The 21,932-nt window shown below is 38.9% G+C and overlaps 1 protein-coding gene across 1 annotated transcript in view; it reads right to left on the reverse strand.

Moving 5' to 3' along the window:
• Positions 1–19,997, reverse strand: part of LOC306870614 (transportin-1-like) — a 30,717-nt gene extending 10,720 nt beyond the window's left edge. The window contains exons 1-11 of the mRNA XM_079417997.1: positions 19,648–19,997; positions 17,861–17,936; positions 16,595–16,744; positions 16,065–16,171; positions 5,491–5,624; positions 2,720–2,801; positions 2,406–2,528; positions 1,945–2,063; positions 1,730–1,790; positions 1,143–1,314; positions 898–1,050 (exon numbers count right to left, since the gene is read on the reverse strand). Coding sequence (XP_079274123.1) covers positions 898–1,050; positions 1,143–1,314; positions 1,730–1,790; positions 1,945–2,063; positions 2,406–2,528; positions 2,720–2,801; positions 5,491–5,624; positions 16,065–16,171; positions 16,595–16,744; positions 17,861–17,936; positions 19,648–19,752 — 1,282 coding nt within the window. The 5' untranslated portion in view covers positions 19,753–19,997. The remainder of the gene's footprint in view (positions 1–897; positions 1,051–1,142; positions 1,315–1,729; positions 1,791–1,944; positions 2,064–2,405; positions 2,529–2,719; positions 2,802–5,490; positions 5,625–16,064; positions 16,172–16,594; positions 16,745–17,860; positions 17,937–19,647) is intronic.
• Positions 19,998–21,932: the final 1,935 nt, after the last annotated feature.

The raw sequence follows: 21,932 nt of genomic DNA on the forward strand, positions 1-21,932 counted from the left end.
GGCGCTGCGTAATATCATTGCGCCTGCTGAACCCATGGTACGGCAGCAAAGTTCCTTGATTTTCCGTCGGTCTTAGTGCACGATGTAACTACAGAAGGGTCAAGCTTTAAATAGGAAAATTATCAAAACACTTTAGTCATTTTTGAGCGAGATGCTAATGGTCTAATCCGATTCAATGATCTATGCTAAGCTAAGTTAAAAGTGCTACCGCCAGACCCGGAGATCGGCTGAATGGATTCAAAAACGGTCAAACTCAACTGTTTAACTCTCGGGGAGTTGTAAAATGAGCCTATTTCCAAAAAAAGTGGAGTGTTCCTTTAAAGGCAGATTTTTGATCCAACGTGAAAGTTGTAGAAACCAGACCATTTATTGTGGTTTTAAACTACTCTTTATGGTCAAAACATAAACACTCCACATTTTTGAATATTAAGACAATCTCTGACACATCTGCTCTAGTAAGCTCATGCTACGCTGCCATTTGAACTTTGAGCCGAGCGGATAAATGGTCCGTGTTCAGTACTTCAAATGAGTGGTGCTGTTTCGATCCGCTTTTGGTGCATAAACATTATCTCAAACTCTTATTATCGTTTAGCAAGGAAAATTATATTGCGATAATTATCACTATCGATTTATTCGCACAGCCCTACTGTAAACTAAAGTATATTAACCGGTTCCTTTAAGATTAGAGCAAAGATGCTCTAATTTGATTAAACATGACAGCGAAGGCCTTTACAATTTTACCACATATTTCTGTTTCAAATAAATACAGTTATGAACTTCATATACAAAACTGCAAACTTTTGAACAGTAGTGTTATGCCCAAGTTTCCCATTTTGAATGCTAATGCTTATGCAATGAATGAACTATATAATGCATTCACGGGAAATTTTTAAATACCTTCAGCAATGGCTCCCAGTACAAGTATGCCAGACTCTTTAATAAGCCACTCTGGATGGAACAGTAGTTCTTTCAGTAAAGGAAGAATATGCAGCAGCAAATCATCTCTGAAAACATTCGCAAGGACATCTAGTGCAGCTGCAGAACATTTCCCTACACACACCAGAAACAATTATGAAGACAACAGCAAATGTACGTGCATTTTAAAGAAAGAGTCGGTGTCATTTTTAAACACCGTTTCTTACTCAAGTTCCAATCTGAGATGGTTTCATCATCGTCCAAATCGTCTTCATCATCCACCTCTTCCTCAACGGAGTCTCCTCCGTCATGCTGTTGGGCCACAGTGCGTGAGCGATGGAACCTGGGGCGAATGTCTTGCTCGTTGTCAGGGATTGCTTCATCCTCCTCAACATCACCCTGAAAATCATTAACATATGAAGAGTTTTTTTTTGACAAGCTTACAACTGTTTTCAAAACTTGTTTGGCATAAACCTAAAACTAGTATTTTTCCTCTTTTTGTGTTCTTGATAAAATGCTTTCTGTATTTATTTAGCTAAATAGGTCCTTTATAACTCTCTAAAAGACAGGCTGAGATATGGAAAATAACAAGCTATTAATTTGGATATGACAAATGTAAACAAATCTCAAACAAATTAACAATGTGGCTTTTTAAATGTTTTAAATTGAGCATTGTAACCAAATCACATGTTCGCTGTGTGTATGAACTCAAATCACAGTTGTTATTTAGTGTTTTATGTTTTACTTTTTATGTTTAGGGTGGCATATGAAAACAAATCAAAAAGAAGCTTTAGAATCAGACATAGGAACTGACCTTCAACATGATTATGTCAATCTCGGAGTACTTCATTCCATTCACAAGAACTGGTGTCAATCTGTGAGAAAAAAAACCCAACAAAACTCATGACTGATCCGGATCATAATCAAATAAGCAGCTTTGTCCTGTTGCTGCACTGTATTATAATTAAATGCATCTACATGAGTTTTTTCTTTTAATCAAAAGGACACTGTGTGTTTGCACATGCTCACTTAGGCAGGTGTCCACACAGAACCTCCTTACACACAGGCTGCTCGGCAAGTGTGAGCCAAAATTCACAGGCCTCCAGAGTGACATTTTCATCCTGGTCTTGTGTCCTCTGCAACATGTACTGAAAAACAGAAAAGGGGTTGCGAGTATAAAAGCATCGGGCCTTATTCATGAAACATGAATAGAGCGTATTTTTGTGCAAACTGTTCAAAAAGTAATTCACAACAACAACAAAAAAGCCTTGAATGTACATAATACTTTTTACATACAGAAATTAATTTTGCTTGCGTATCATAAGTCTACTTTTACCAAACTAGTTTAAGTCCACAAGAGGCTGCTGTTGCTCTGTGATCGGACCACGTTTATCAAAAAACATTTACTGTTATAGAAGACAAATCAAGATCAAGGTTCTTACTCTCAGCAATCATGTAATAGAGTTTAGTTACATTAGGCGTGATCTAACCTCAATGATGTTGTGCATGTGAGGAAGGAGACGGTCTAATCTGACTTCCAAGAGCATGACTAAAGCTCTGCACACATTCTTCCTCACTTCGGGCTCCTCATCGCCTGCCAGTCCAAACAGGTTCTGTGGCACAAAGACATTTACATACATTTAAAAAAAAAAATTATCTTCTCAGAACTAAACGATGAAACAACTTCCTCTAATCTGGCATCACAATTCTGGGATCTGGAATAATAAGGGTGAGTAAATCATAACAGATTTTTAATTTTTGGGTGAACATATGCTATTAAGGTGACTGGTTTTATAGGTGGTACCTCAATGAAAGGATCTATGTGCAACATCAGGGCCTGTGTTCTGCTGATGATGAACTGGTTCACACAGGCAATGGCATGAGACCTACAACAGATAACAAGCACCGCACATTAGTCTACATTAGGGTGGTCACAATATACTGACATTGACGATAACCGTGATAAATAAAAATTAAATATTAACAATGTTAATACTACACACACGATTATATTGTAAACAGTGCAGCAGTAGAAACTGTATGGACCACAGTAGCTGGTGGTTTTGCATCGCCACTCATCCTAAAATGGAAAAAGTCGACGACAACACAGCGTGCAGCTACTACTGCCACAAAAATAACGATGGAGGAGATAACAGACAACATCAAGATGCAGTGTTGGAACTTTTTTGGAATTTGAAAAAAGACAGGGTGTTAACCACTCCAGTCTGCAGGAAGCCCTGATCAATACTGAGTTCATTTTGTGCAGTTTAGTTTACAAACTCTCCTTCCACTTTCCTACACTTGTATTTTGAGTGCGATTCATTGGTCAAAAAAGATAACAGACACAGAAAAAACAAAAACACAGAGAAAATCTGATATTAGGGGTGGCCAATATTCCAGTAGACCCGATTGACCGGTAGGAATTTGTCAACTGGTAGAGATTTTGGACTTTCTTCTCTATCGCGGTTACATGCTCATGTGACATTGCTGGCTAAGTGCTCATGAAAACTTATCGTTTGCATGTGTTTAAGCATTGTGGTTTAAAAACAAGAGATTTAAGCTGTTGAAATGCAATCAGCAGTGAAAGAGAACTAATTTCGCTATATACGCGTGCTGTCTGAGAGACCGTTTCTGAGCGCTGTCAGAGAGGCGGTTCTCAGAGTGTGGGAGTATTGAACAGAGTTATTTTTGCCACTTTTTAGGCCTCGAGCAGTTAAATACACTTGTATGTGTAAAAATGCCCATCTTTGCACGTATCCTCATAAACACAGTAATTAAAGTCAAAAGTGAAAGCAAACAGCTGAGAAAGAAAACACATGTGTAAAGGTCTCTGCACACTGAGGCCGAAATTTTTGCACGTTAAAAAATAAATGCGACCTCACGTTGTGTCAATCACGTTTGCACACTGCCTCCAAAACTTTCGTCCGTTAAAAAATTTTCTGCGTTTTCGCATCCGTAGCATGCATTTTGATAGGAAAGGATGAGGAATATGAAAAAATGGAAAAACGCATGTGAAAATTTTGGACTCTGTGTACAACGACCTTAAAAGTATAACGGATCCGTGCAGCTCTTAAAGTGACAGTAGTCTAATATTCCTGCTGTCTGACGTTCAGGTTAAAATATCTCACTGCTCTTGACTAAATCATTTATGTAAATTTTTGTCCTATCGCTTGTATTTCACTGACTTTTTACTTGTCTTCAGTGAAGTTTCTTTTCTTTAAAAAAAAATAAATAAAAAATTGCATTCTTTAGTGATATTGACACTGGTGACAAGATTTATGAAATGTCTATGGTATAAAAAATGTATATCATAAAGAGCAAAAACAACTATATTGTGATATATATCGTTACCGTGAAATAAAATGACTCATATCGTGATATAAGATTTTGGTCATATCGCCCACCCCTATCTGATATCATGACAGTCCCTGTTGTAAGAATTACAGAACCTCAGACACTTTGAACTTCTGAGATGGACAACACACACACAGTGCATTAACATACAGACATCTGTCTCCACATCCCACTGAGATAAAATGCGGGAAAACACCTCTCTGAAATATGTATCAGTTGCTTTTCATCCCCTCTTCCCCTCACCCATCCTTCCCTTCACTCAGCTCACTCAGAATGGTCAATAGTAGAATGTAATGTTCTGCATTAATGCAAGTGTTATTTACAGTCATGTTTGGTATCATTTGAATTGTCTCAGGGCGACTGGTACAATGGTCTCATTCTTATAAGAAGTAAACTAAAAGGTAATACAGATCGTAAGAGTTCAGAGATATTTTGCATACTGTAGAGGGTGGATCAGCTCCTAGTGGTTTTCATGCAAATTACCTTCTGTCCCAAAAGGTGTTAACTCCACTTAAATTGCAAATTACAATTGTTAGTTCCTGTCTCCACCTCGGGGGGTATTGCTCTAGGTCTGAAGTACTTGTAATGTAATGTAACTAGGAAATGTAGCAAAAGGATCGGGGTGATTCTGTAGCCAGAAGCCCGTAGTGTGGTGTGTCTCAATACTTCACACTATGTATTTCTATAAAGTCAGGTATGCATCCTTTACTCTAGATTTACCGATGTTTTGTATTGATATGATTTGATCTCTTGGAATTGCTGTGTAATTGACATAATACATACAGTATTTACCTGACTGATAATAAATTGTTACATTTGACCTTATTCGGTTTTACTCTGTAATTATTGACTCTAGTAGATTACGTTGCATCCTTGTTAGAGACATGAGCAACCGAATGAACGAGTAAATATAAAGTCAAGAGTTAACTAGAATAAATCAAATATCAGAAGAATACGAATTAGAAATAGACAAGCAATCAATTTGTATTTCAAGCTAAATACGAGGTCATAATAAAATGGGAGTCAGATTAGAGTTTAACTTAAATTGAAGAACTTTGCACACTGGAAAGACCAAACACGCAGGAAAGCTTCTCCACCATCGGATACCTTCTTTGGGCCAGATGGGTGGACCTTACACTGTCAACATGAATTAGTTACAAGTAACAATTCCTCACCGTTTCAAACATTTGTGCTCCATTAAGGAATGCAGATTTATCTTACCTGATCTTGGGGCTACTGTGCTTGAAGAACTGCAGAAACTTGGGGATCATCACATTGAGTGGTCGGTCTAGCATGTCACTGTCCAGGATCTCAGCAGAGTCCTCACAGATTTTCTGCAGTGCTCCAAAAGCACCCTGAAAAGACAAACATAGGAGGAATGTAACAGACGAAACATACATATTTCCCCTTCTCACTGAACAACCTCACATTTTTAATCTAGAACACGTCCATAACAATCAATCAAAACTGACCTAACCAGTCGTAACTGTCACACAGTGACACTTAGGCCTTCTGTCCATTTCTATTTTTGGCTTGACGTGCAGCCAGAGCTGCTGAAAAAATAAAGTAGAATACTTTTGCCATTGCCTCAAGCTAACAGCTGGCTCATGGACTCTGTACACTGCAGGCGACTTGCAGATGTAATGCAAAGCAGACAGACAAAAACAGCTGTAGGTTAATTTATGGGAAGCCGTAAAGCAGAACATGGGAAATACCGTAGGGGAAGCTATGGCAGAGATGACATGATCATTTAAGTAAGATCATTTAACTCCGATTTAAGGAACCGGACAGTAAAGCATAAAAAAAAAAAAAAACTGTACACATCCATCATATAATGATAAAAATCCACCCCACATCTGCCCTGAGAGAGCTGTCATCAGTTTGCCATTGTGTCAACTCCGGTGCAGAGGTAGACAAGAATGTATCTTATTAAGCGATTGAGGTGTTTTGTTGTTGGATGTAATGATGAATATAGCAGTTGTCATTTACTCCTGACATCTGAGCCGCTGAAGACGCAGAGGATTAACGTTACTTTCGTTTGTGAAGGGAATGCGCCGCTCTCCGATTTGCCTAAATGCCTCTATGTTCGCACAAATCATTCGTGATCCAACATACAGAAGAAGTGAGTATAAGGGTTTTTTATGAATCTTTGCAAATTGCCTTTCCTAATATGTGCTAGTTAGCAAGTTTTGCGACTGAAGTTTAAAGTTTGCTCGTCACCTCACGGAATTATTGTCTGTACAGAGGTTCATTCATATTTGACACTGGCATAAAACATACAATATACATACACTTACATATCTCTAAAACACATGAAACACACTTTACCCTAGTAAAAAACATGTGAAACCAGGCACAGTATGTGTATGTATATGCCTATACACACACACTAACCCACAAAATATACTTCACTTAAGAATTTGGTTTAAAACAGTCACCGCCAATGGGATAAATGACCTTTTATATATGTTCTTTTGAGCCAGTGGTGTACGCAGCCTACGCCCCGAAGGGAGGGCCTCAAAGCAGTAGGGCTGTAACGTCCCAGTCGATTAGTCGATTAATTGGTCGATATGGTCTGGTTCGACCAAAAATCTGATTGGTCGATTTTTTGCCGCGCTCATTTCATCAGTTTGGCCGCGCTCATTTCATCAGGTGGAAAGCACTAATTGCTAATGGGGGTGTTTTCAGAGCACCCCTGTTGCACAGGTAACAGTCTGTTTTCAGAACACCCCCATTGTTTTCACTTTTTTTGGATTAGCCCAACCCACTGGAGAAGAGAGACAGATAAGTTGGCTTTAGAAGGTTTGATGCTGAATATTATTTATTTAATAATAAGCTAGTGTAAAAACAAGAAGCTGTCTCCTTCCAAAGAACCAGTGTTAATTTCGTTAACGAAGAGGACGACGAAAAATATTCGTTAACGAACCTTTTTTCTGTGACTAAGACGAGAAGTTGACGAGATAAAATTAATATCTGATGATAAAAACTATGACGAAATGTATGCGCGTCTTCGTTAACGAGACGGGACTAAAATGTTATTTGAGGACTACCGGACATTCAAAATACATCCTATAGGCTAAGTTGACTGTCTTGTCTTTTAAAATGTGCGTCCCTGTCTCTGGATCGCAATCAGATGAGGGGCGTTTGTATATCTAGTCACAGTATGGCAGCCGCAGTGGGCGGATACGCTACCAAAACGCAAACTAGCGATCTGAAACAATGGCCTCAGCAACTGAATGGTTATAGGGATAGGGTGACCAGACATCCCGTTTTTCCCAGGAGTCACAATTCGTTGTTGATTAACTTAAAGTTAGTGAAGGCGCGATAGGCGGAATCACTCTGATAGAAGTGCTCCACTTTCTCAGTTCTCATACAGCGCGCGATCAGTTCTCACAATATTGCGCAATTGCGCTGTGCCCACTGTTTGTGTTAGTTTTGAGCCTAAGATGCTTTATTTTTCAGTTATGCACTTTATTTGGTTTCTGCTCTTGTTTGTTTAATAAATATTCTTTTTTTATTAAAGTGGACGCGCCTTTTGTGTTTATTAAGAGTAAAAGCTTTAAGTCTATTCGTGTCTCAGCCGCGAAGCTGAGCTCTTATCTTCAGCCTCGCTCTGTGCGAGCTGCGCAGAGCGGCTGAAATGATAGTCTGACAGTTATACTTATAACATATGACAAAAATAATTTTCTAAATTATGTTGCACATTCCTCAAAAGTTCTTGTGATATCACTAGTTGACAACATAGTACTGTTTTCAGAAATCACAGGCTATGATATTGCGCAGGTGCACGTGATGCACCGCTGTCAGAGACGACAGACTCGTGTGTCAGACTCATTTCAGTGCAAAATAATTAGGTCAAAAACTATTTAATATACTGCAAATAGCCTATTAGTTTTTTATGTTTATTTATAATTAATTTAGGCAGACAACAAGGCTACCAAGTACTGAGCACAGTGCGTATCTAATTAATGTAACGTACGTTTTTTTTTCTCCACAACGTCATTTTTAGTCGATTTTTAGTCGAAAGTTTCAGGACTTCAGTCGACCAAGATTTTCTTTGGTTGATTACAGCCCTACAAAGCAGGGATGGAGGGGATGAGTCTGGTTAGAGTACACTGCAATTGCCTTTCTCTCCATAAACTGCTTCATTAATTACTCGTGCTAGTTTATTCTTCTGTTTAATGTTAAACTACCATACCACGAAACAATATCATATGTTAAAATACTTTCAATCATCGATCTATTTAAGTCAAAACCCTCCCATTGACACTTAGATTACTTAACTTCCTGATCAGACCTAAACACTGTCTTGCTTTCTTATGTGTGGTCCAGATTTTCTTGATGAAAATTTATCATCAACAATTGTGCCTAAATATTTAAAATTGGATACTTGTTCTATCTTTATACCTTTTACAGTAACTTGTTCGTATGAAATGCCAGCCGAACCTGGGTAAAAAGGGTGTTTTTTTTACACTTCCATTGAGAAATTTTAACCAAAGTATGTTATAGACTTTTCATTAAGACCCTAAAGAATCATATCAACTTGTGGAAAATGGGCATCCGATGACCCTTTAACAAACACAAGAAATAAATGATCAAGGTAATAACTGAAATAGTAACAGGAGTAATGTGGGTTTCTTGGTCACTAATCTGTTCAGTAGGCACTACACGTCTGGCTATGAGCCTACTAAACAGGTTCATAACCTCATTACACAATACGCATATAGAGACAATAATAGTTCATATGAAAACTACTAGTACTAACTATACACTGTATATTAACATTATCTGTACAAAGAAAAAAGTGGCAGTTAGAAAATGTATTATAATAATAATAGTAATTTTCAGCTTATTTTAACTGATGACCATCACAAATAACTCCTGAGATTTTAACAAATTTTCATCTATGAAGTAAATAAAATATACTTTAATATATTATGTCAAACATAAACTAAATCTTTTCTGGATAGTATTTGAATCCTAGAATTGCTGGTGCTTTCTTAAGATGAACAGCTTATTGCCTTGCTCATTTATAAGTCACCTTGTATAAAAGCATCTGCTTACTGAATAAATGTAATGTAAATATAGAATTCACTGCCACAAAATATCACAAAAAGAATTTGATGGAGAACAATGCCAAAGCAAGACCTTGCAGCAGAGAGACCCACCCAACACATCAAGCTTCCTCCTGATCTCACAGACATTCCACCTGTAAGGAATCTAATCAGGTCGCAAGCACAAACGGCACTGTCTGGCTCGGCTGTCGCTATGGCAACTGTCTCCACGTCAGCTTGCACTTGGTTGGAGATGGCACATTTTGAGCTAGAGAACAACAGTTAATATCCATCCATCTATCCTGCTGATTTTGTACATTTTCCCACTGACAAAGAAATGATTAGTCTATAACTTTAATGGTAGGTTTATTTGAACAGTGAGAGACAGAACATCAACAACAACAAAAAATTCTGAAAAACGCATTTTAAAAAAAAGTTATAAATTGATTTGCATTTTAATGAGTGAAATAGGTTTTTTCGTCTCCTATCATCAATCAGCAAGATTTCTGGATCCCAGGTGTGTTTTATACAGGTAAGGAGCTGAGATTAGGAGCACTCTCTTAAAGGGAGCGCTCCTAATCTCAGTTTGTTACCAGTATAAAAGACATCTGTCCACAGAAGCAATCAATCAATCAGATTCCAAACTCTCCACCATGGCCAAGACCAAAGAGCTGTCCAAGGATGTCAGGGACTAGTGTTGTCAAAAGTACCGACCACGACTTCATTCGGTAGTGAAATTTTAAAAACGTTCATTTCCCACCAAGATTTGAGCGCTGTTGAGCAGATTGTTAAACAGCGCTGATCGGTCATTGTGTTCACGTGCTCAACAGATACATCTGTGATTGGCTTCAATGATCAATGAAGCGCTCGGTGAAGAGCATGAAGCGATGATCAAATCACAGATGTTTTTTTAAACGTTTTTTTAAATTTCAGTACTGAATGGTATCACGGTCTGTACTTTTGACAACACTATCAGGGACAAGATTGTAGACCTACACAAGGCTGGAATGGGCTACAAGACCATCACCAAGCAGCTTGGTGAGAAGGTGACAACAGTTGGTGCGATTATTCGCAAACAGAAGAAACACAAAATAACTGTCAATCTCCCTCGGTCTGGGGCTCCATGCAAGATCTCACCTCGTGGAGTTTCAATGATCATGAGAACATTGAGGAATCAGCCCAGAACTACACGGGAGCAGCTGGGACCATAGTCACCAAGAAAACAATTGGTAACACACTACGCCGTGAAGGACTGAAATCCTGCAGAGCCCGCAAGGTCCCCCTGCTCAAGAAAGCACATGTACAGGCCCGTCTGATGTTTGCCAGTGAACATCTGAATGATTCAGAGGAGAACTGGGTGAAAGTGTTGTGGTCAAATGAGACCAAAATCAAGCTCTTTGGCATCAACTCAACTCACCATGTTTGGAGGAGGAGGAATGCTGTCTATGACCCCAAGAACACCATCCCCACCGTCAAACATGGAGGTGGAAACATCATGCTTTGGGGGTGTTTTTCTGCTAAGGGGACAGGACAAATTCAGTGCATCAAAGGGACGATAGACGGGGCCATGTACCGTCAGGAGGAAGGTATTGAAAATGTGTCGTGGATGGGTATTCCAGCATGACAATGACCCAAAACACGCGGCCAAGGTAACAAAGGAGTGGCTCAAAAAGAAGTACATTAAGGTTCTGAATTGGCCATAGAAAATGTGGAGGGAGCTGAAGTTTCGAGTTGCCAAACGTCAGCCTCGAAACCTTAATGACTTGGAGAGGATCTGCAAAAAGGAGTGGGACAAAATCCCTCCTGAGATGTGTGCAAACCTGGTGGACAACTACAAGTAATGTCTGACCTCTGTGATTGCCAACAAGGGTTTTGCCACCAAGTACTAAGTCATGTGTGGCGAAGGGGTCAAATACTTATGACTCATTAAAATGCAAATAAATTTATAACTTCTTTGAAATGTGTTTTTCTGGATTTTTTGTTGTTATTCTGTCTCTCACTGTTCAAATAATCCTACCATTAAAATTATAGACTGATCATTTCTTTGTCAGTGGGCAAACATACAAAATCAGCAGGAGATAAAATAATTTTTCCCACTCTATCTATATAATATAAAGACATTTATGTATCTACATATGTATTTATATCAATATCTATTATATCTAAGTCCATATATACAAATACAAAGATATCGTCTAGGATTTCATTAAATATTGAAATTAACTGCATAATTACAATTTAATTTATCATCAACTATTTACAAGAAAAATCTTTGACAACAAACAATGGCCTTTGGTCGGACCAGCTGTACAACAAACACATTAGTAATTACTATCACGTTCATAAGCATTTCCGCACCAGTGTACTCATATATCGGCCAGTGTGGACTGTTGCCACTTTAAGGCAATAAACTATGATTCAAAGATCAGGAACATCTTAACCATATGTCATCCCTGCAAATTATCCCATTACAGGGAGCAAAACCACTCAAGCTATGCCCAAGCTAAAAGAGTCATCCCTGACATTCTGGACATGTCTCTCAACTTCTTCAGACTTCATACGGCAATATGAGGACCCACATACCACAACCAAACCAGAGGATCACAGCAGTGGATGGATGCTTTCTTCTTTTTACACACACACACACACAGCTAGGTTGTCTGCTGCTTATATTACCACTTATGTGTCTTCAGAATTAAACTCATGACCTTGTTCAAAGTTCCTTCAAGCCAAGTCAGTTCAATTTTGTTAATGCTCTTTGTTAATGTATTTTATTGGCCATACAAGCACATCTACTAGAACTTGAAAAGATAAAGACTGAAATATCCAAAAGTGTTTATCTAAATTATGTTAATAATATATTTTAAAAAGCAATACAATTTTACAAGTGGTATTCTACATTTTTCTTTGGACTAAATAACACTAACATAAAGTAATTTTCAGACATATACAGGTAATGCACATTCTAGGGTAAATTAACTACTAAGGCAGAATTTCATTCCTACTGTGACCATATTATGACCTTAACATTTCTCCTAATCATTTATCTATGAGTGATCCATCTCCTTCCCCTTGTAATATCTCTGGCCTGGCGCTCAGCATGCTGCAAACAGTTGAGCTAGAGGTGAGCATTCATGGCTATAGAGGACTGACTTATGATTCTCTTACTCAGCAGATTCAGATTCTTTTTACCCAACTATTATCGAAAGTATTTCTAAATAAATACAATAAAAACATTTCTTGCGACCTTGCATGAAGTATTAGCACAAAATGCATTATGAAGAATAATTGGACCTGTTCTGCAGGTGCATTAGAGCTAATATTAGCACAAGACAATATATGGGATTAATTGTACCCTTTTACTCAGAACTCACTTTAAACAACCATCGAGTGTTTGTAATAACTTACTTTTGCGATCACATGGGCGGCCGCGGTACATTATAAAAGTAGCCCAAAAAAAACCCACGGCTCTGTAATTTTTCCCGCGATTGTATATTCAAAATAGCCCAATTGTGCGGGAAAACCGCAACATTTGATTAGCAACCCAAAAACAGTGTGGAATTTTACAAATCTATTTCTCTTTTTATGTCATAACACTACAAAATCATAAAGCTTAATTTGTAGGTTTAAAATGGTCACATTCACTCAAGATTTTCAATGGGGACTTCTGAAGAGCACTGTGCATAGAATAAATGACGTGGCAATCTGAAAACGAGAACCTCTAGACGCGTCTATGATCAGTTGTGATCACATCTGATCTCCACAGTAGAAAATAACTGACCTCAATCTGTGCTAACAAGCCTGCTCAAGAGTCTCGCAGTCACAGAGGGCAGAGCATTGTACTGTACGCACTCTGAGTTCAGTCTCTTTGTTCCTGTGTGGGTGTATGAGACAGAATTTACTCAACTACTAAATAAAAGGTACATAAAAGTAGCATCTCAAGATGATGTGTGTTAGTGTGTTAACCAGGGTTCAGGGTCCGTTCATGTCTGCTCAACCCAAACAAAAACACTGCCTTGGAAGTCATACAACTTATAGCCATATTTTAACATCCAAAATACAAGCCTAGTATGTAACAACAAAGCAGAGACAGGTTTGTATGTGCACAGGGTACTGATCTAACGCCAAGACTTCACCTTCTTAGCCTTGAGTCCAGATGCTCAGGGCTCAAGGAGTTTTATATGCTTGCATCAGCAAAACAGATTTATCTAAATGGATGCTACTTGCCTCCAAATGTGCACATATAAAATAATAATAAAAATAATATTAAAGGGCTAGTTCATCCAAAAATGAAAATTCTGTCATTAATTACTCACCCTCATGTCGTTCCAAACCCTTAAGACCTTTGTTGTGGTATTCTCATTAATGGCGGAAGACGGTAACTCGAGGGAGAAGAATTGTTGAATAAAGTAGTTATTTTTGTTTTCTTTGCACACAAAAATAATTCTCGTAGCTTCATAAAATTACGGTTGGACATGGACTATTTTAGTGATGTCCTTGCTGCGTTTCTGGTAGACGTCTTCACGGAGGACCCGAGACCCGAGGACCCGGGACCTGACCCGGGATCCGTACGGGTTCGGGTCTATATTTTAAATGGTCAGCCGGGTCCCAATCCATTACTTCGGGTCCCGGGTCTGTTTAACATTGTATGTAATACCCGAGTCGATCTGAGAATACTGCACCCGCCAGTGGTCAGTGTCAGTCAGCATGCGTAACTTAAAGTTTGTAAAATTAGGATGAGAAAAGTGTGAGCGGGAAATAAGGTGAAAAGAAAAAAAAAAACATTACCTCAGCCGCCAGAAGCAGAGCGCGGGCGGAGTTAGTTACGATTAAAAGACGTTTGAGAGACAACTACGGTCTTCAGTCAACAAGGATAGTTGTTAAGATGTTACATGAACTTAGTCAGGGCAAATAAACCACTGTAAATCTTCATTTCAGCACTCAAATTTTTGAAGCAGCTGACGAGCTAAACGCGAGGTGTTTCTCCGTCTTGAAACAGGCTGTTACAGGCTAGCTATGGCTTAGCTCTGCCTGACTTGAGCTGAGTGATACTAATATTACTATATGCTTTACTTGTAGGTCGAACAGTTCTCAAGTTGACGTCATGTTACTTAAACCTGTTAAATGTTAAGGTTGAGACTGAGGAGCATTTTTGCAAAGCGTAGCGAACTAATATAGCGACAACGTAACTTACAATCTTCATAGCTATCACAACAGCAGCCTCACGCAAAAAAACAAAACAAACTAAAAGAAAAAACATCAGCCTCACGCGGTAATCACCATTTAAACTGGAACACCATAATTTACAGCGGATACAAATGCATTTCGGCGTCTATAGGCTTCAGGAGTTGATTGGTTGGATGAGGGAAAGAACATTAAGGTAAGCCAATCAGAGGCAGAGTAGGGAGGGTCCATTCCTTTGCCAACAGGGGGGGGGGGGGACGCTACAGGTGACGTTACATAGATGACTCGCAGATACGACGACGACTATGAACAAAGGTATTACGGATTTGGAACGACATGAGGTTGAGTAATTAATGACAGAATTTTCATTTTTGGGTGAACTATCCCTTTAAGAATGATAATGTTTTTTTATATAGCGCATCTCTTAAACTCACGGACGATTAACGTGCAGTTTTCTTAATTTCTGCTTTAAGACAAACCATACATTTTCAGAGTACACACATAATGGTTCAAAGATAGACACTTTTAATATACTAACACTGGACAGCCTCTAGTGACTACAAAGCACTCTGGAATTAAATGGCTATTTTAAGGACTTGTTGCCTTTGCTCACATAACTAGACTGAATGATGCATATATCGTTATTCCAAATTTATGAAACTGATTTTTCCGGTTGTAGCTTCTGACTGGTCAATACAGCATTCTGGCAAAATATAGGATATGTGGTGCATTCACATCCAAACTATGTCAGAATTATAATTACCTAATTATGAAAGGACAATTCAGTGAGTTTTAACTTGTGTAAGTATTTAAGTGCTCACAGAACTTATTTACATTTGATCAAATTCAATTACAGTAATTCTGATGAACAGAAAGTAATAAAGAACTATTTGAAATAGTAAAAGCATGTAGTGACAAGATTTCTGTCACTTTTGATTATCGAAAAAGTATAATTTTCTTAAAATCGATCAGTCAGTCAATCTTACTGGCCACAAACTTTGGAAAATTTGCGCAGAAAGCATGTAAAAAGGCTGTGCTGAACAGTGGACATTAGCACGTCAGCTGTGAACAACTACAAGTTTTACGAAAATAAAGAGTCCAATTTGGATCCAAGATTTGTAATTACTTTACGTTGATTACACAACCATCCAAATTAAGATATTACATGAAACAAGCTTCAGCAAAACATTAAACTAAACATCCAGACAAATAACAATCCAACTAAATCAATGATAAATATATATTTTTTTAAAACAGTTTGACGAGCACACGTTGATGATGTAAATTTCTTTTACATCATGCCAAGCAGAGTAACCTCCCTGTGGAGGTATGTTGCAACACACATATCTCACCAAACCTCAATTGCACTGCCAAGGGCTTAGATGATGACGCTTTGAACTAGGCCTACACTACAGTTTTAGACAATGAGTCAGCAACATGCATCATCTCACAGCTCCACTTAGAGGGACAAAGAGAGAGAACCATGAGATAATGCAGGACTGATGAGAAGAAATATGAGAGAAAGGACATCAGAAAGTGTGTGTGTGTGTGTCTTACTTCACAAGTATTATAGTCCTCTGAATCCAGCAGTAAACAGAGTTTAGGTAGAAGCTCCGGCCAGTTCTGTAACTCCCCTTTAGATGCTATAGTTGTGATCAGAATACCTGAGGAACACAAACATATGCACAATAATGCACCATTCAGACCAACCTACACTGCAGTTCACATGACCAACCGCCAGAATCAACCGTTTACACAAAAACGCACATTTGATATCATATTCTATCAAAACATCATAATATGTGGACAAACTATAAGTTTTTTACTATTTTCATCACTGTGTGGGATAATTAGAAATAAATACATAAAAATTTCAAACCAAATAAACAAAAAGAGGAGGAACGATATATATTATGCTGCGTTTTGTGAGATGCCTGGTAAGAAACAGAGCACTGCATTCCTCATTACAGTCTAATCACAATCATAAAAGGCTAATTTAAAAAAACATTGTGTATTCTCAAACAACAAACACAGCAAACGCTGTGGCTCAGAGCCAGACAGAAAATGCTTTGTCGGTCCATACTCACCCACTGTGGCTCTAATGAGCGGTGAGGAGTCTCCAATGTTTTGCAGGCACTCATTTTTAATGAAGTCAGACACACCGTTTGGGAAGTTCTGGTAATGGGCCTTAACGTTGTTCTTCAAAATGAGACCACTGAGAGACCGAGTGGGCTCATCTATGAGAAAGGAAGGATGAAAAGCTTTACTTTCAGACTGGGTAGAAAATACAGCCCTGGGCACAAGACACAGCATTAAAGGAAAGAAAGAAAGAATCAAACAACCACAGGGATAAACAGAAATAGCTACACTGCAAATACTACAAGAGTGCAAACAATTAGACTACAAATAAAACGAATACAATGATGAAATGATGTAATATGACAACAATCTTGTCAATTCAAAAAAAATTTCTGCTTTAAAAATAGCTTGAAAATAAAATACAAATCAAAGGTTAGTGGATGCTTAATAAAGAACCATCTGTTTTAATATAATTCTATCATAAATAATATAATACAATATTTGACACCAAATAAAATGTTGTTTTAACAAACAAACAAAACTGCAGCCCACACGGTTACTGTTTAGCCCTAAACTGATTTGGTGGATGCTTATTAAAAAACATTCTGTTTTTAAATAAATCTGTTTCATATATTATAATATAATAATTTGCTTAAAATAAGTAAATATACACTGAAAAATCATTTTTGTTGTTGAGCTCTGAACTTCTTTGGAGGATGCTTAATAAAGAACCTTCTGTTTTTAAATGGACCTCAGGCTAATTCAGGGAAAAAGAGAGAGAAACATTGGTAGATGAACTAGTGTTGTTTCTAAACATGTTCTGTGACCTGGGGCTTGACAGAGGACACAGATTCAAAAGGTCAGTGCAGCTAAGCTCCCAGTGCACTTAACAGATTACCACCGACCCAAAGTCACAGCATCTATACAGTCACTGGCTTCAGAAAACACGACTGAGACTAAACACTACCTTCTGCTCACCTCAACTCCCTCCCCTCATATCTAATGCTTTTTTTCTAGTAATTCATCTCTTAATATACTACACAAATTCCTGCACCTACTTGCACTGCCTCCCATCACATAGTGTGTCTACATACAAATTAAAGGGTTATATTCACTGACGCGATCACACACTTAACGTTTTTAAATTAAAGTGACCCCAGAAATCCCTAATGAGCAAATCACATAACCATAATAAACCTTAATAAGTCACATCTCAAATTAAAACTATAAATCAAGTGTAATATAATCAATCAATGGCAACATGCACATCTTACCTTCTGTCTTTAGCTTTGTGAGCACAAATATCAGGTAGTTGTTGAAGTCCGGGTATTGATTGAGCTGCTCAAGTTTCTGTGGTGTGCATTAAGAAAAGGCATAGAGATAGAGGATTGTGCAAACAGCAGGGGAAATGTGCATCTGTGCACGTACTTAATGGACAAACCGCTTGATGTTTACAGTAGATGGACGATTACATCAATGAACTCATTCAGGTCTCATTCGCCAAAGACCCAAATGATGTGTGAATATAATTTAACATCCAGTAAAGTAAATATGAAAATGGTTTTATCAGATTGGAAAATACACTTCGGACATAAGGTAATTCACTGCCCTATCTACATAAACATCAATATTGCAGCATAAATCTATAACAAAATGAAAAAATAATTCAATAAATCTGCTTGTGAAAGAATTGTGTAGAAAGCGCACAGAAGAACTAACTCACTCAGGGCCACAGAAATACAGTCTTACAAAAACAGCAAACGATTTACTTGCAAATAAAATACATATATAAACGAGAAAAAACTATTTAATAACAAGCGGTCTCATTCCGAAGTTTTACGATTAAGCACATTTTTCACATTTTCTTAAAAGAGTTCAAGTATTTAATTGTTTGAAATGTTACTTTTAGTAGGCACTGGCACATCTTAACCCACAGCTACCGTGTATCTTCCTTTATGCTATCTACAAAAGAAAGAAAAGCATACCGGTTTGGAACTAGCTAATATTTAGGCAAATATATTACTGGTAATTCAAACAACTATGTGATAAATAGGCTATACGTTATATATACATTATACAAATTCAGACAAAGTAATTTAACATGTTAGGATTTTAGTATAAACGTGTAGCATTTTCTCATCTGCTCATTTCAGGGGCAGCTGTATAATGATGGACAAAAAAAAAAAAAAAAAAAAAAAAGCATGATTTTTTTAGATTAAGGGGGCGTCATACCCACTGACACATCTTACTCTCCTCTTAAAAAGACTGAAACAGCGCGAATATCAGATGTCTTTGTCTGAGCTGCATCTGATTATGTGCCAGAAACACCATGATAACAATACTCGCACCTCTGCAGCTGGAGTAATCTGCGTCTCATAACATAGCGAGCAACCTACCTAGACAGCATTTCAGCGTTAAGTGTTTCAAACGCGCCTGCAATGCCCAGAAATGCTGTCTAGTCTAGATTTTGCACACAAGCATAACGTTCAGTAGATCAGATTATTGCTTATAAATAATCTCAGAGACTGTGTTTGCTGTAGGCAGCTGACACACAACAGCTGGACCCGCCATCTGATCAAAGGCTTAAAGCGATAGTTCACCCAAAAATCTAAATTCTGTCATCATTTACTCGCTCTCATATCGTTCCAAACCTGTATGACGTTCTTTCTTATGTGGAAATTTTGAAGAATGATGTTACGTTTGGTAACGTATTGACTCCAACTGACATCCATTGTACGGACACCAAGATGTTTTTCAAGATATCTTAATTCATGTCCTAACGAAGTCATACAGGTTTGGAAACATGAGGGTGAGTAAATAATGACAGATGTTCGTTTTTGGGTGAACTACCACTCACCGAATACCTACTGACACCACCCTAATCTACAGATAAAATAGAAACAAACAGCCCCTAATTGACCCAGTGTGTTTCAGATCTTAAGTAACGTTACATAGTAACCTTTGAGCTAATCACAGGCCAACACCTCCTCAAACTCCGCCATCCCCTTGTTCACTGCCCTTCAGCTGTCTGGTTAAACAAACAGCGAGAGGTAAAGGATACTTGTTGGACGGATCGTTGCGTGGATGTGTCGGGGGACTGTGATTCCTTGAGCAGCTGTAAGATCTGCTGAAGCCCCTGCTCGTCGGGTTTCCACTGGCACTCCATCTTGTGTGGCTGGAGCCTCTCTCTCTCTCAGTAGGCGCACAGATCTACACCCTTTCACATCAAATAACGGCCCCCACCTTGACCTTCAGCTTCAAGACCGGCTGTTATCGAGCGAAAGATGAGGAAGACGCCTCTGCGAGAGTTTACTGTGGATAGACCCGTGCGAAACGAGCGTGTTTCGCTGGCGTTGTGTTGCTGGTGACGCTAGGCTAGCTTACATACATGGACTTGGTCTGGTCCGGATCACCGCACATCGACAGCTATAAGCCTCTGTGCTGCACTGCCCGCCGGTCCTAGCGCCTGTCTGATCACTGGCTGGATCGAGGGACTTGGCGAGGAATCCCACGTGTGACTCCAAAGTATGATTACTTTAAGCCCGGCTAGTGTACTAATTTGCACAATATTAGAAACAGAAAAGCTCAAAAGACCTATGAAGCATTATGTAAGTTTAATTTGGTTATTTAATATATGTATAACCTTTTTTCCCCTGGTAAAGATATACATATATGTTTTTTTTTTCTCTCTCTCTGTATACCCTTTTTCGTTTGCTTTTATTATTTTCTAATCTATTACTGTTGTGAGTTGTATATGTTTGTATTAATATGTACATAATTGCATAATAAAAAAATAAAAAAAAAGCCCGGCTAGCCGCTGGAGCATGCGCATTAAGTCCGCGTCCCATCGCTCACAGCGAGTTATTTTATAATATATTTGTAAATTATTTTGGGAAAAAAGCCGCCGTAGAGTCCGTCTTTGAATTTAGGGATTTGAGAATTTAATCCATTCAGGTAAGAGTCCTCAATTTAATTAACTAGCTAGCTAAAAATAAGAAAACCCCTATTGAAGTTAACGTTTAATAGTTTTTTAAATAAACTTTTACATTGTTTTAGGTAAGGTGGTGTTTTATTTAGTTCGCTAGCTATGAATGAACGTATGAATGAATAGAGCTAGCTTAAACGTATTTTCGACAGAGAAACTAATGATTTACATTGTTATAATTAGTAGTAGTTAGAGCAATGCCTGATATTGTGTTCACTTTTAACACCCAACATGAATGAGTTTTGTGTTGGTGTTGGTGTTGTTGTCTCTATTATTCAATTTTATTTTATTTTATCTTAATCTGTAGACTTCCATGTCAATATCCTCTTCAATGGCACCAGGTCCCTCATCTGCATCACTTGTTGCATCATCTGCTGCAACAACTGGACAGACAGCAACAACTGGACAGGCAGCAACACCTGTGCAGACAGCAACACCTGGACAGACAGCAACAACTGGACAGACAGCAACACCTGTGCAGACAGCAACACCTGTGCAGACAGCAACACCTGGACAGACAGCAACACCTGTGCAGACAGCAACAACTGGACAGACAGCAACACCTGTGCAGACAGCAACAACTGGACAGGCAGCAACACCTGTGCAGACAGCAACAACTGGACAGACAGCAACACCTGTGCAGACAGCAACACCTGGACAGACAGCAACAACTGGACAGACAGCAACACCTGTGCAGACAGCAACACCTGGACAGACAGCAACAACTGGACAGACAGCAACACCTGTGCAGACAGCAACACCTGGACAGACAGCAACAACTGGACAGACAGCAACACCTGTGCAGACAGCAACACCTGTGCAGACAGCAACACCTGGACAGACAGCAACACCTGTGCAGACAGCAACAACTGGACAGACAGCAACACCTGTGCAGACAGCAACAACTGGACAGGCAGCAACACCTGTGCAGACAGCAACAACTGGACAGACAGCAACACCTGTGCAGACAGCAACACCTGGACAGACAGCAACACCTGTGCAGACAGCAACAACTGGACAGACAGCAACAACTGGACAGACAGCAACAACTGGACAGACAGCAACACCTGGGCAGACAGCAACACCTGGACAGACAGCAACAACTGGACAGACAGCAACAACTGGACAGACAGCAACAACTGGACAGACAGCAACACCTGTGCAGACAGCAACAACTGGACAGACAGCAACACCTGTGCAGACAGAAACAACTGGACAGACAGCAACACCTGGACAGACAGCAACACCTGTGCAGACAGCAACAACTGGACAGACAGCAACACCTGTGCAGACAGCAACACCTGGGCAGACAGCAACACCTGGGCAGACAGCAACAACTGGACAGACAGAAACAACTGGAC

This window comes from Barbus barbus (genome assembly GCF_936440315.1).
Source record: "Barbus barbus genome assembly, chromosome: 6".
NCBI classification, from domain to species: Eukaryota; Metazoa; Chordata; class Actinopteri; order Cypriniformes; family Cyprinidae; genus Barbus; species Barbus barbus.